The following is a 12,326-nucleotide window of genomic DNA, read 5'->3' on the forward strand; positions in this document are numbered from 1 at the left end:
ACCTCATAGGAACATAGGAGCTGCCATACAGGATCAGATCCAAGTTTCATCTAATCCAGTATCAGAGGTTTCCAAGTAGGCAGGTATAGGATAATCTGTCCTCCCCATAGGTTTAAGGTCTCAAGCATGAGGTTTAACATCCCTTACAATGTTTTTGTTGTATTTAATTACAAAAATGCTAGAAATTCGTGACATCTATATAAATATCTAATACTTTTTTGAATCTGTGTTAATTTCTCGAGCAATGAGTTCCAGTTTATCACATGTGAAGAAGTATTTCCTTTTCTTGGTTTTGACTTTCTCATACCTTACAATTTCATCGAACTTGCTCTTGTTCTTGTGCTATGGGACAAGGAGAACAGACGTTCCCAATCCACCTTCTCTGAACTATTCACCATTTTCTTATGTCCCCTCATCTCTCTATCCTTTTTAACAAACAGTCCCAATCTTTTCAAGAGCTCCTCATGTCCAAGTTTTTCCAGACCCTTGATCCTCCCATCACTCTTCTAACGAACTCAATCTAGTTCTGTAACCTCATACAGCGATGCTGTTAAACCCTTCTCTGCCCACTCGCTCATAACAAAATTAAGCATTTATTTTTTATCTACATGAGAGAGTAATAAAGTATTCAGATCTACACTACTTCAGATGGAATACAACTACAGGAGGACTCGAGTCAAAAATTTCCTGTTCTCTTCACCTTGGAGTTTGATGGCTCTTTCAGTACTATAGCATGCATACTTTCCCATATTTTATGGCAGCATTGTCCAAACTTTTCAGCTGAAGGGTTGAACACAGTATTTTTAAAAGGCCAAGGGGCCTACAATCAATAATTTTGGTCAGATTCTCCACCCTGTTTTCCTTCTACTGCACTGTTCAGGTACTGTGCAAAGAGTAGGCTCCTGGACCTCCCTCCAGCAGCTCCTGGTGCAAGTGATATTTTGGGGTTTGAGGGGGCATGTCAGGGGAGATAGAGTGGCTGGACTGCACTATGACCTGGCTATCCCTAGTGCCATATTGTCCCTTGGGGATCAGAGCCAGTAAGTGCAAGTTAGCCTTCGCTGGTACTAAGATGGAAAAATCAAGGAGCTGTAATTAGTTGCCGGTTTATCTCTCTCAGAGTTCCCTGAATGACTGCAGAGAGATGAACAGCCACTCTTTGCTAGGCAGAGTCAAGCAAGCTCCTAGCAGAAAACAGAGCAGCCAGAGCCAGGGCTGGCTCCATGCACCAGCTTAGCAAGCAGGTGATTGGGGCGGCCACTCCGGAGATGGACGGCATGTCTAGATATTCGGCGGCATTTCGGCGGAGGGTCCCTCGCTCCCGCTCAGAGTGAAGGACCTCCCGTTGAATTGCCACAGCTCGCAATCGCAGCTTTTTTTTTTTGGCTGCTTGGGGCGTCAAAACCCCCGGAGCCGGCCCTGGCCAGAGCCTACTCTCCTTCGTCCTCTGATGCAGGAGGTAGCCAGCAGGGGAACTGCTGAGAAGCTGCAAGAGAGAAAGGAACTGCTCCGAACATTCCAGAGCTGCTCCTGTGGCTGCAGGAAAAGCAATGGGAGGCAAAGCCCTCTACTTCCAGTCCACAGCAATGAGACTGATACACACAGTTTAAAGCTGGCAGTGCATAGCTCAAGAAACACATTTTCGCTTAATCATAGAACATTTTCTTCTTAATATAGTTGTCTTCAAGGGCCACATTTAGACTTTTCAGAGCTTCAGAAAACCCCTGGGTCACAAACTGTACAGCACTGTATTAGGGTGACGCTTTTGGTACTTACTTCAGGTCTGAGGATAGCCTTCTTACAGGCCTGACATAAAGCACCATTCTGGGAGAAACTGAGGGGAAGGCGACGGGTTCGATTCCGGCAAGTTGGCTCCTCACATATTAACCAACTCTGCAGAAGGAGAAGGGAAAAGAGAGAATAAAATAAACTTTACTATGATTAATGAAAACTCCTACCTTTTCCCCACCCAAATGTTGAACTCTACCTAGATGATTTTAATAATGTTTAAAACGGAGATATTCTCTCTGATGGTAAAGTACTCTAGAAAACATTAACTAGTAAGCCTCAACATCCCCTAGGAGGTTGGCATTATAAATAACACCCATTTTAAAGATGTAGCCACTGAACTACAGAAAGGTCAAGGTACTTGCCCAAGGTAAGCTAGTAGGCGGTAGTGCCAGAAAAGAACCAAGAAGTCCTGACATCAAATTCCTTGGTCTACCCACTATACAACACACTTCCCCTACTGCCACAACATACTGCATTCTATGCTGAACAGATGCATAACCCAACATGTGTATTCTGCATCTACTTTCCTCTTCCACAACTGTGCAGCAAAGCAACACTGATGTAGTAGCAGGACAATCTTGGGGCAGCATGACAGAATGGCAAAGCATTCATGTTTCTTTTCATTAGCTGGCTTTTAGTAGGCATAACCTATCTATATCCATATTAATCTTAAGAAATTGCCATACAGACCCCACAGAGGGCCTGCTGATTGTCTCATTCATGACTCTTGTTTTACATCTCCCTCCCACACCTGTTCAGTATTGCTTCTTGGGGTACTGACACAATTTGCTTGCTTGAGTTTGAGGAGGAAGTAAGGGATTACAATATGGATCTATTTTTGGTGGATTTCCTAATGATAAGCATCAGAGGGGTAGCCATGTTAGTCTGGATCTGTAAAAGCAGCAAAGAATCCTGTGGCACCTTATAGACTAACAGATGTTTTGGAGCATGAGCTTTCGCGGGTGAATACCCACTTCCTCAGATGCATGTAGTGGAAATTTCCAGGGGCAGGTATATATATATGCAGGCAAGCTAGAGATAATGAGGTAGTTCAATCAGGGAGGATGAGGCCCTGTTCTAGCAGTTGAGGTGTGAAAACCAAAGGAGGAGAAACTGGTTTTGTAATTGGCGAGCCATTCACAGTCTTTGTTTAATCCTAAACTGATGGTGTCAAATTTGCAGATGAACTGAAGCTCAGCAGTTTCTCTTTGAAGTCTGGTCCTGAAGTTTTTTTGCTGCAGGATGGCCACCTTAAGGTCTGCTATAGTGTGGCCAGGGAGACTGAAGTGTTCTCCTACAGGTTTTTGTATATTGCCATTCCTAATATCTGATTTGTGTCCGTTTATCCGTTTAATGATAAGCAGTTACTCTTCCATAGGAGGACCCAGCAAATCCAACACTGATAGACATGATTATCAAGCATTCCCCAATCTGTCTGGCTGAGCAAAAAAAATCTGGCCCTGCTTGTTCTGACATGGCGCAGGCAAATGCAGAATCTCTCTCTCAAGAACACAGAGGTAAGCAGAAGACTGAAGAGTGGGTGCACTCCCGAGGCTAGCGCAATGCTCCCCGTTTATGCCCAGGCAGTACAAACACAGCATCTATCAATGCACTACTTGTGCTCTCAAGGGAGGATTTTATGCACCTCTAAGCAGGACAGGGAAGGCTTTTCTGAAGAACATCATGCTAGAGGAAAATTCCACAACACTGCAGAATTTCTATGCAGAATTTGTAGTATACACAGTAACCATAAAGAGGGCAGAAAAATAAGAGACTATTCAGAAACACAATGAAAGAGAAAACTCTTTTTGAACATTTCTTGTTTATAACACTTGCTCAGTGGGTTTAACTTTTAGAAAATGCAATTAGTTAAATATAAAAATCGTATTAATATAAAAATTAAATGTTCAAAAGTATGGGAATTCCAAGAGTTAAGGTATCCCCTTCAGGGTTAGCTATACACCTATGCAGTCGTTTTTTAGTGCCATTTTCATGGTTAAATGTAAACAGCTATTAACTAGTTCTTAGGATTCTTAAGCTACATTGAACAATACAGGTTACGATAATGCTTCAGCTAAAGCCTTAACTTTTGGAAGTTCCTGAGTTCAGGTCTGATCCAAAGCCCACTGAAGTCAATGGCGACTCTATTGACTTCAACAGGTTTGGTTCAGGCCCTTAGTTCTCAGCTCCAGTTTCAGATATAAATCTCCACACATGTACTCAGATTAAAAACACAAAAAAAGTGCTATTAAACTGCAGCACATCTGTAAATGACTCATATTTAACTGACTTGGGGGTAGCCAAAATCCAAACATTTTTAAACAACGTGTGAAAATGCCAACTTAAAGCATTCTTCACTTAGAAACTACTGGACTAATTTTCTTCACACTTGAAAGATAAACGAATATGATTACTCTCTATAAATACACAAGGGGTGGGAGTGGGAGGGTTGATACCAGAGAAGGAGAAGAGTTATTTAAGCTAAAGGACAACACTGGCACAAGAACAAATGGGTATAAACTAGCCATGGATAAATGTAGGCTGTAAATTATAAGTTTTCTAACCATCAGAAAAGCGAGGTTCTGGAACAGCCTTCCAACAAGAGTTGTGGGAACAAACAACCTAACTCAGTGGTCCCCAATGCGGTGCCTGCAGAACAAGCATCTGCCGAATTGCTCCCAAAAAGCAGCATCAACAAGAGGCGTCACTGCCAAAATGCCACTGATTTTCGGCGGCATTTCGGCAGCGACGCCTCTTGATGTTGCCGCTTCTTGGTGGCATTTCAGCTGATGCTTGTCCACCGGCCATGGTCCTCGGTGGCTCGTTGTCCGGTGCCCGCCATCCAGAAAAGGTTGGGGACCACTGACATAGTAGTTTTAAGATGGAGCGTTATAAGTTTATGAACATAATTACAAGAGATGTTGCGTATGATAGCAAGGGACTGGACTCAGTGACCTGGGAGATCACTTCTAGTCCTGTCATGGTATACACATAGATGGTAGACTGGGAACTTCTATTCACCCCGTCTCATAACACAAAAAACAAGGCAACATTCAATGAAATTAAAAGATGAGAATGTAAAAAAAAACCCACAATAAAAAAACAAACATTTTTTAACACAAGTGATTGAACTGTGGAACTCATTACTACAGGAAGTCGTAGTAATGAGTCGATCAGAAAGAATTTAAGATTTAAAAGAGTGGGTATTTATACAGATTTCAAGAATACCCAGAGTTATCATAATAGATAAAAACAAAAATTATGGAAGGGACATTAAACTTCATGCTTCAGGCCTTAAAACAAAAACTGCTAGATTATGAAGACACCAATGCAAGGGACAGATTGTCACACATTTATCTAATGAGGGGAGGTCTCACTAAGACTGGGCAATTTTTTTTTTCCTGAATAGTGTATTTGAAAAATATGCAGTTTCAGTCAATTCTAAACTATTCATGATTTTGACACAAATTTGTCAAATAGTTTCCATTTTTTTTTCGGGCTAGAATCACAAGGAGATTTAGGTGTCACTCAGAAAAGAGAAGGAGGTGGTATCCCTTTATACCTAGTAACCCACTGGTTATTACTCACCTGGTATGCAAGAGACTAGTGCTTAATTTGTAATGAGAGAGATGCTGGGGATCAAGCAATTATGTGCCGGGACTCAAGCAATTTTTTACTTCAGTAACTGCAGTAAGCCCAGAGGTGCTGGGGCTATGATCTGCCAAGCTTAGAGGTGCCAGGGCTCAGCATTTTAGGAGACTCAAGTTAATTTTCCCACTCTGTAACAGTGATTTCAAACCAAGTATCCCACATCCCAGGTAAGTGTCCTAATCACCAGGCTCTTCTGGGGGGAGCTCTTTCAGTCTCTCCTGTTGAAGTTTTTCCACTTTGTATAAATATTTAAATATTATTTGGTCCAGAGAGAGAGAGTATAAAATATGCCTTGTGAGGTATCATTTGAAAGCCAATAACTTACTGGTCAATAATATAATGATGAAACGTATGTAGCAACATTATATGTAAAGTTAGGAATACCCCTTGTATGATGTTTGTTAGCACATGTTCAAATCCACACAGCCGTGACAAGGCAAATGTTGTTAAACAAGTCTATCCTCAACAAAAGAAGAAACGGTTGCTTAATGTAACTGTGGTTCTTCGAGACATGATGCAGACGTGTATTCCACTTAGATGTGTGCGTGCCTAGTGCACTGGAGCTGGAGAAATTTATGTAGCAGTACCCATAGAGGGGTGGTGTTCACACCTCATGGCTGTAGCTCCTCATTTGGCTACATGAGGCAGCCCTGACCCTCTCTCAGTTCCTTCACACCAAAATGCCCAGAAATGAGACTCTGATGCAGAGAGGACAGAGGGTGGGTCATGGAATACACATCTGCATCACACCTCTGAAGTGCCACCAGTTACAGTAAGTAACTGTTTCTTCTCCAAGTAGCTGCAGCTGTACACTCCACATAGGTGACTTACAAGCCATCCCCTCTGCCCCTACCTAAACAAAGACTGCAGGACCATTCCACCTTGCATCCCCCTGGAAGAAGCAGTTATGGTATAATGGTTCATGAATGTATGCTTCAATGACCATGTAGCAGCCATGCAAATATGCAATACAGACAGGTCTCTGAGAAATGCTATGGATGCTGCTTGTGCTCTCATAGAATGAACTCGCACCCACCGAGGGGGCAGAGCCAAAGCTATTTCATATGCAGTTTCGATGCAGGATGATATGCATTTGGAGACTGTCTGCAAAAAGACCTCTTGACCCTTCATGCAATCTGCATATGATGGCACAGCATTGGAGAAGACTCATCTTTCCTGAATGGGGGGATGAAATGCCAACATTGCTGCCAGATGCAGTTTCAATTAACTAAATGCAAGCCCCAATGATTGAAGGCACAGCAAGTACTTCAAAATGTCCTGAATAGACACCAACGTTTGTATTCCACAACTAATAACCACACCAAAAATCTCTTCCATTTCACTGAATAAGCCATCCTGGTGGAGAGATTTCTATTGTTAAGGAGGACTTGCTGGACAGCCTCTGAACACCACTCTTCCTCTTTATTCAGCCATGCAGCAGCCATGCCACAACATGCAGGGAGCTGAACATAGGACGTAAGGAGTGGCCTTGGTTCTGAGTAAGTTGGGATGATAAGGGAATGGTTTGGGATGCTGAACGGACAATGCATGAAGGTAGGAGAACCAGCGAGGCCTTAGTCATGCCGGGGCAATGATAATGAGCTTGGCCCAATCCACCTGGAGCTTGAGGATGACCTGCGGCATGATCGGGGGAATGGCATACTGAACAGCTGACTGCCAGCTGAGGTGGAAAGCACTGGACTGAAGCCCCCTCAAAAGCAGAACAGATATTTCCTGTTATCCCTTGTACCAAACAGATTTATTGCTGGGATGCCTCAAACTGTGAAGATGACCCAGAGTACATTTGTCCTCAGAGACCACTCATGACTCAGGAAAAATACCTGATGCGATTGTCCATGAGATGATTTTGAACCCTGGGCAAGTGAATGGCTATCAGAGTAAAGTTCTCCTCAGTGCAGAACTGCCACAGCCAGATCGCTTCTAGACAAAGCAACCTGGAGTGTGCTCCTTCTTGTTTGTTCACATGATACATCACAGCAAAATTGTCGGTAAGTATGTGAACTACTGAGTCTCTGATATGGTCCTGAGACGTATTGAATGCATTGTAGATGGCCTGAAGCTCCAGAATGTTGATATAGAGTGAGACCACTTGCTCTGACCACAGCCCCTGTATTTTCAGAGACCCCAGCTGTTCCCCATAACCTATCAAGGAGGTCTCGGTAACAACCAACATGGTTGGCGAGGGCCAGACAAAGGGAATGCCTTGGCAAATGTTCTCTGGATTCATCCACCACTGCAAGAAGTCCAGGACCAGTGGAGGAAGATGAATCAGTCTATCTAAAGGGTGAAGAGTGAGACAATAAACAGTCCTGAGCTACATACAAAGGGGGCGAAGGTGCAACCTTGCAAACTGGACCACCTACGTGCAAGTGGCCATCTGGCCCAAGAGCTGGAGACTTGTCCAAACTATTGTGAAAGGCTGAAACTGCAGACTGAGGCACAGGTGGCAAACTGTCTGAAAATGGTAAGTCAGCAGAAACGCTTTCGACATAGTGGAATCTAACAAGGTCCCAATGAACTAGGTTTTCTGAGTGGGAGCCAAGGTTGACTTTCTGGTGTTTAGGGTAAGACCAGATGGTCAAGCAAGTGCAGTGTGGTTCCAACATAAGCAAGAACTTCCTTTCTGGATCTACCTCTCAGTAACCAGTCATTCCAACACGGGAAGATGTGAATTTTCTTCTTCTTCCAGAGGTATACTGTAATAAAGACCACGCATTTGGTAAAAACTCGGAGGCAGAAGAGAGGCAGAATAGAAGTACTCTGTGCTGAAGTGGTGTTCCATCATGACGAAACAAAGGAACTTTTTATGGTTTGGCAAAATCGCTGCAAGAAAGTAGGTATCATGAAAGTACAGAGCAGCAAGCCAGTTGTTCTGAGACGCAACAAGGAGAATAGTAAATAGAATGACCATTTGGAACATTATGTACCTGATCTATTTGTTGAGGTCGTAAAAGTAGAGGATGGGTCTTACCCCTCCCTTGGATTTGGTACCAGAAAGTCCCAGAAGTAGAAGCCATGATGACAGTTTTCCAGTGGAAACTCATCCATCACTCCCAAAGTACTGGGAGCAGTATCTTGTGAGATGGGTCCCTGAAGAGAGATGGGGAGAGAGGATAGAGAGGAGATGGGGAGGGGAACTAGCTGGCCTAACCTGATCCGACAGTGCTTAGGACCTAGCCGTCAGTGTCAAGCCTCAAGCACTGTGAAAGAGGACTAGCCTATCTTCAAGAACCACATGGTAGCCTAGAGACCTTGAAGGAGTGCAGTGTCTCGTCAGTCTTGTCAGAGAACAGCATTTGGCCACTGAAGAGCAGATCCTCAATGGCTTGCTGGACATATGGGACAATGCCTGAATTTTGCAGCCCTCCTCACAGTGATCACAGAAGTCATCACTTAAGACCCTAAGAAGTCTGAGATGTCTAGTGCAGACTACAAGGATGTCTTAGTCACTAAGCTAGCCCTTAGTGACAAATAGCCAAAATTCCTCTTGCTGGTCTGAGAACTCTGACATAACTGTCCAGTGAACAAAATCCTACCAGGACAGCAAGGCTTGCTTGTTAGCAATTCATATCTGTAAGAAAGAAAAGGTATCAATCTTTCTGCCCATAAGGTACATTCGTTTAGCGTCCTTATGCTTGAGGGTGGACTTAAACCTGGCTTGACAGGCTCTGTCCCTCATCATAGTTACAAATAGAGAATTTGGGGCTAGGTGAGAGTAAAACACCTCAAATCCCTCATGGGAACTGTGGCACTCTGTGCCTCAAAGTAGCACGTTGGAACCCACATAATCACCAGTCATGTAATTATGATATTTTTGAACAAAATATGCCATGTAAGATATCATAGAAAAGGTCATGATCTGCTGAAACTCATTATTCTGTCATAATATGTAGATCATTAGCGTGTATGAAGTTATGAGATTTTGCTGCATGGTTGCTACTGAAATACGCTGTAAGTTTGGGAATTGTCCCTTGCTAGTTCTCCAGTGACAATAAAGGAGGTGATCCACACTCAGGTGGGCATTAAATGATCATTAATCAGCAGGAGAGTTGTAAACAAGGGTTTACAATTCTGTAAGAGAACCACCACACAATGGGGATCGCTCAACCCTGCAACTCAGCAAGCCCACCAGGCATGTCTGGGCTAGTTTCTTTCCAGGGACATGGAATATAAAATAAGGGACAGAGGCATCATGCTTTTGCCTTTCTCATCCCCCACCTATGCTGGGAAGACAAAGACTTGAACTGAGCAGATCAGGTTTAAAGGGAAAGCCTATATATTAAGGACGGTAAACTACCTGTAACATCCAGTGGGGTGAGAAAAACTGATTGATCCAAATACTGCTTAGGTTAAAGATTTAGACTGCAAGCATACCTTTTATTTTCTTTGATAACTATTTCTGACTTATTGTGTCTACACTTATAATCACTTAAAATCTATCATTCTGTAGTTAATAAATCTGCTTTATATTTCATCTAAAACAGTGCGTTTTGGTTGAAGTGACTGGGAAATCTCATTTCAGTTTACAAAAGCTAGTGTGTGTCCTTTCCACATTGAGGGAGGGGTAGACTGGGTAATGGACTTACAGTGGTCAGGTTTCTTACCAGGGCAAGATGGTACAGTTCTGGAGTGCAAGGCTGGAGGCTTAGGAAATTTGCTGGTGCCTTTCTCTGTGTGATGCGTGAGTGGCTCAGGGAACATTTGTGCAACCGAGCTGGTGTGGGGTGCCACATGCTGCTGTTCTGAGTGATAACGGGGCCTGCAGGTGTTTGCTGCTTGTCACTAGCAAAGCATTGCAAGAGACAACCTAGGCTGGAGAGTTAGGGGGGCACAGCAATATCCCAGTTCCAGGTTGTACCTAGATATCCCATCACAGGAATGAACTAAGCACTTTTCCATGTGCTTAACCACAGATGGTACCAAAGACAGTGTGTTCCAGAGGACCATAGCCAGTTCAAGGAGTACATCATTGTTATACAGGGTGACTCTCCCTAGGACAGACGGCTGCAGGATATTCACTAAATTGTGGGTGTTCTCTTGCAAGAACTCCACTTGGATACTGAGGGAAGCAGCTATGTGCCACAAAACATCTTGGGCTGCTTTAAATTCTTTTGGTACCAAAAGGAGGGATGAACCAAGCCACACAAAATCATCTGGGGTTGAAGACAAATCCCTTCACTAGGCTAAAGCTGAATCCCGTTCCAGGGCTGTGGACACAGGTGGGACAACTATGGGACAACCCGCACAGAGAAGCAACGCCGGTACCTGGGTCTGCAGTGGATCAACAGTCATCACCACACACCTGGCCGTCAATCTCGCCTTTGAGCATGATGAAGAGGACTCCACAAGTGAAGAGTGTCCCACAGATTCCATGGAGGCCACTGGCATTGATGGCCGGTAGGCGCTGGGCCAGAGGACTCTGTTTCAACCATGAGACAAGCGCCACTCCTGGTACTTGCAACAATTCATTGATGGCCCCTAATATTGGTCAGGCAATGGAAAACGGGAGGATGATGACCCTGACTCAGACACTGAGGAGCCTCAAGACCTCGGGGATAAGGGCAGAGCAAGACCAGAGGGAGTTAGTAGCTAGTCTACTTGTCTGTCACTGAGAACGAGGCAAGAAGTGGCACGCTGGAGCCAGAAATGGTTTAAATTCTGAAGTGAGCAGCAGTACCTGAGTGTCTGATAGTACCTGCACTGAGGGTGGTGAAAACCACCACAGTAACTTTTATAGTGCCCAGGAGATTCCCAGTACCAAGGTCCCCCACATGGATTCCAGTACTGGCCCTGCTTCCTCAACCTATGGAAGGGGAATATTGGGGTGTGATGCTGACAGCCCTGAGAGTTCAGCAGCTTTTTTCAGTTGATGGAGCTATAGGTGATGCAGCCATGGCAAGTCCTGTGGGAAGGAAAGGCAGAGAAGGTCTGTAGCTGCTTGGTACACTGCTGACATGGAAGCACCCAGTATCAGCATCGGACTCAAAGGATGCCCATAGCCAGAAGCAGAGTCAACTGTACAAGGTTTCTAAACCTGCCTACTTGGTACAGAAAGGTTAGAGCAGGGGTCAGCAACCTTTGGCATGTGGCCCATGAGGGTAATCCGTTGACAGGCTGCAAGACATTTTGTTTATGTTGACCGTCCGCAGGCACGGCTCCCCGCAGCTCCCAGTGGCTTCAGTTCACTGTTCCCGGCCAATGGGAGCTGCAGGAAGTGGTGCAGGCATTGACCACACACACACCTAAGTGGAATACATGGCTGCATATACATGAAGAAGAATGTGTATTTACCTCAATTTACAGGTAAGTAGTAAACAGGATCCTGGAGACAGTAAGAGGGGGAAATGGCAGGAGTCCAGCCAATTCTGCATTTCAGCATACACAGGGGAGGAGAAAGAGCATGGAGCCACCTTCACCATTAGACTCCACGTCGCCCTCTTTACTGTTCGACTTAATTTTGCTTTGAGAGGTAATCCTCAGAAGAATCCTCTTCGAAGGGTGACTGGACTATAAAAGTGAGGGGCAAGAACATTCCAAGGCATCGCTCTCTCTCTCACTCTTTCAGATAAGAAGAAAAAGGAACTAGCCGTGTGACTTTGGGAGGGGTTCTGACCTGAGAATTTGGTCCAAAGGTGGGCAAACTACAGCCCAGGGGCCACGTCCGACCCGCGGAACCCTCCTGCCTGTCCCCTGAGCTCCTGGCCCGGGAGGCTAGTTCCCAGCCCTTTCCCTGCCATTCCCCCTGCACCGCAGCCTCAGCTCACTGCGCCGTTAGCACAATGCTCTGGGCTGAGAGCTCCTGGGGCAGCACAGCTGCAGAGCCACAGCCTGACCTGGTGCTCTGTGCTGTGCAGTGCAGTGGT

The 12,326-nt window shown here is 44.7% G+C and overlaps 1 protein-coding gene across 3 annotated transcripts in view; it reads right to left on the minus strand.

Moving 5' to 3' along the window:
* Positions 1 to 12,326, minus strand: part of POLA1 (DNA polymerase alpha 1, catalytic subunit) — a 366,980-nt gene that overhangs the window by 109,416 nt on the left and 245,238 nt on the right. For all 3 annotated transcript variants that reach the window (XM_050936466.1, XM_050936467.1, XM_050936465.1), the window contains one exon: positions 1,777 to 1,893. In XM_050936466.1, coding sequence (XP_050792423.1) covers positions 1,777 to 1,893 — 117 coding nt within the window. The remainder of the gene's footprint in view (positions 1 to 1,776; positions 1,894 to 12,326) is intronic.

Source organism: Gopherus flavomarginatus, chromosome 1, assembly GCF_025201925.1.
Source record: "Gopherus flavomarginatus isolate rGopFla2 chromosome 1, rGopFla2.mat.asm, whole genome shotgun sequence".
NCBI lineage: Eukaryota > Metazoa > Chordata > Testudines > Testudinidae > Gopherus > Gopherus flavomarginatus.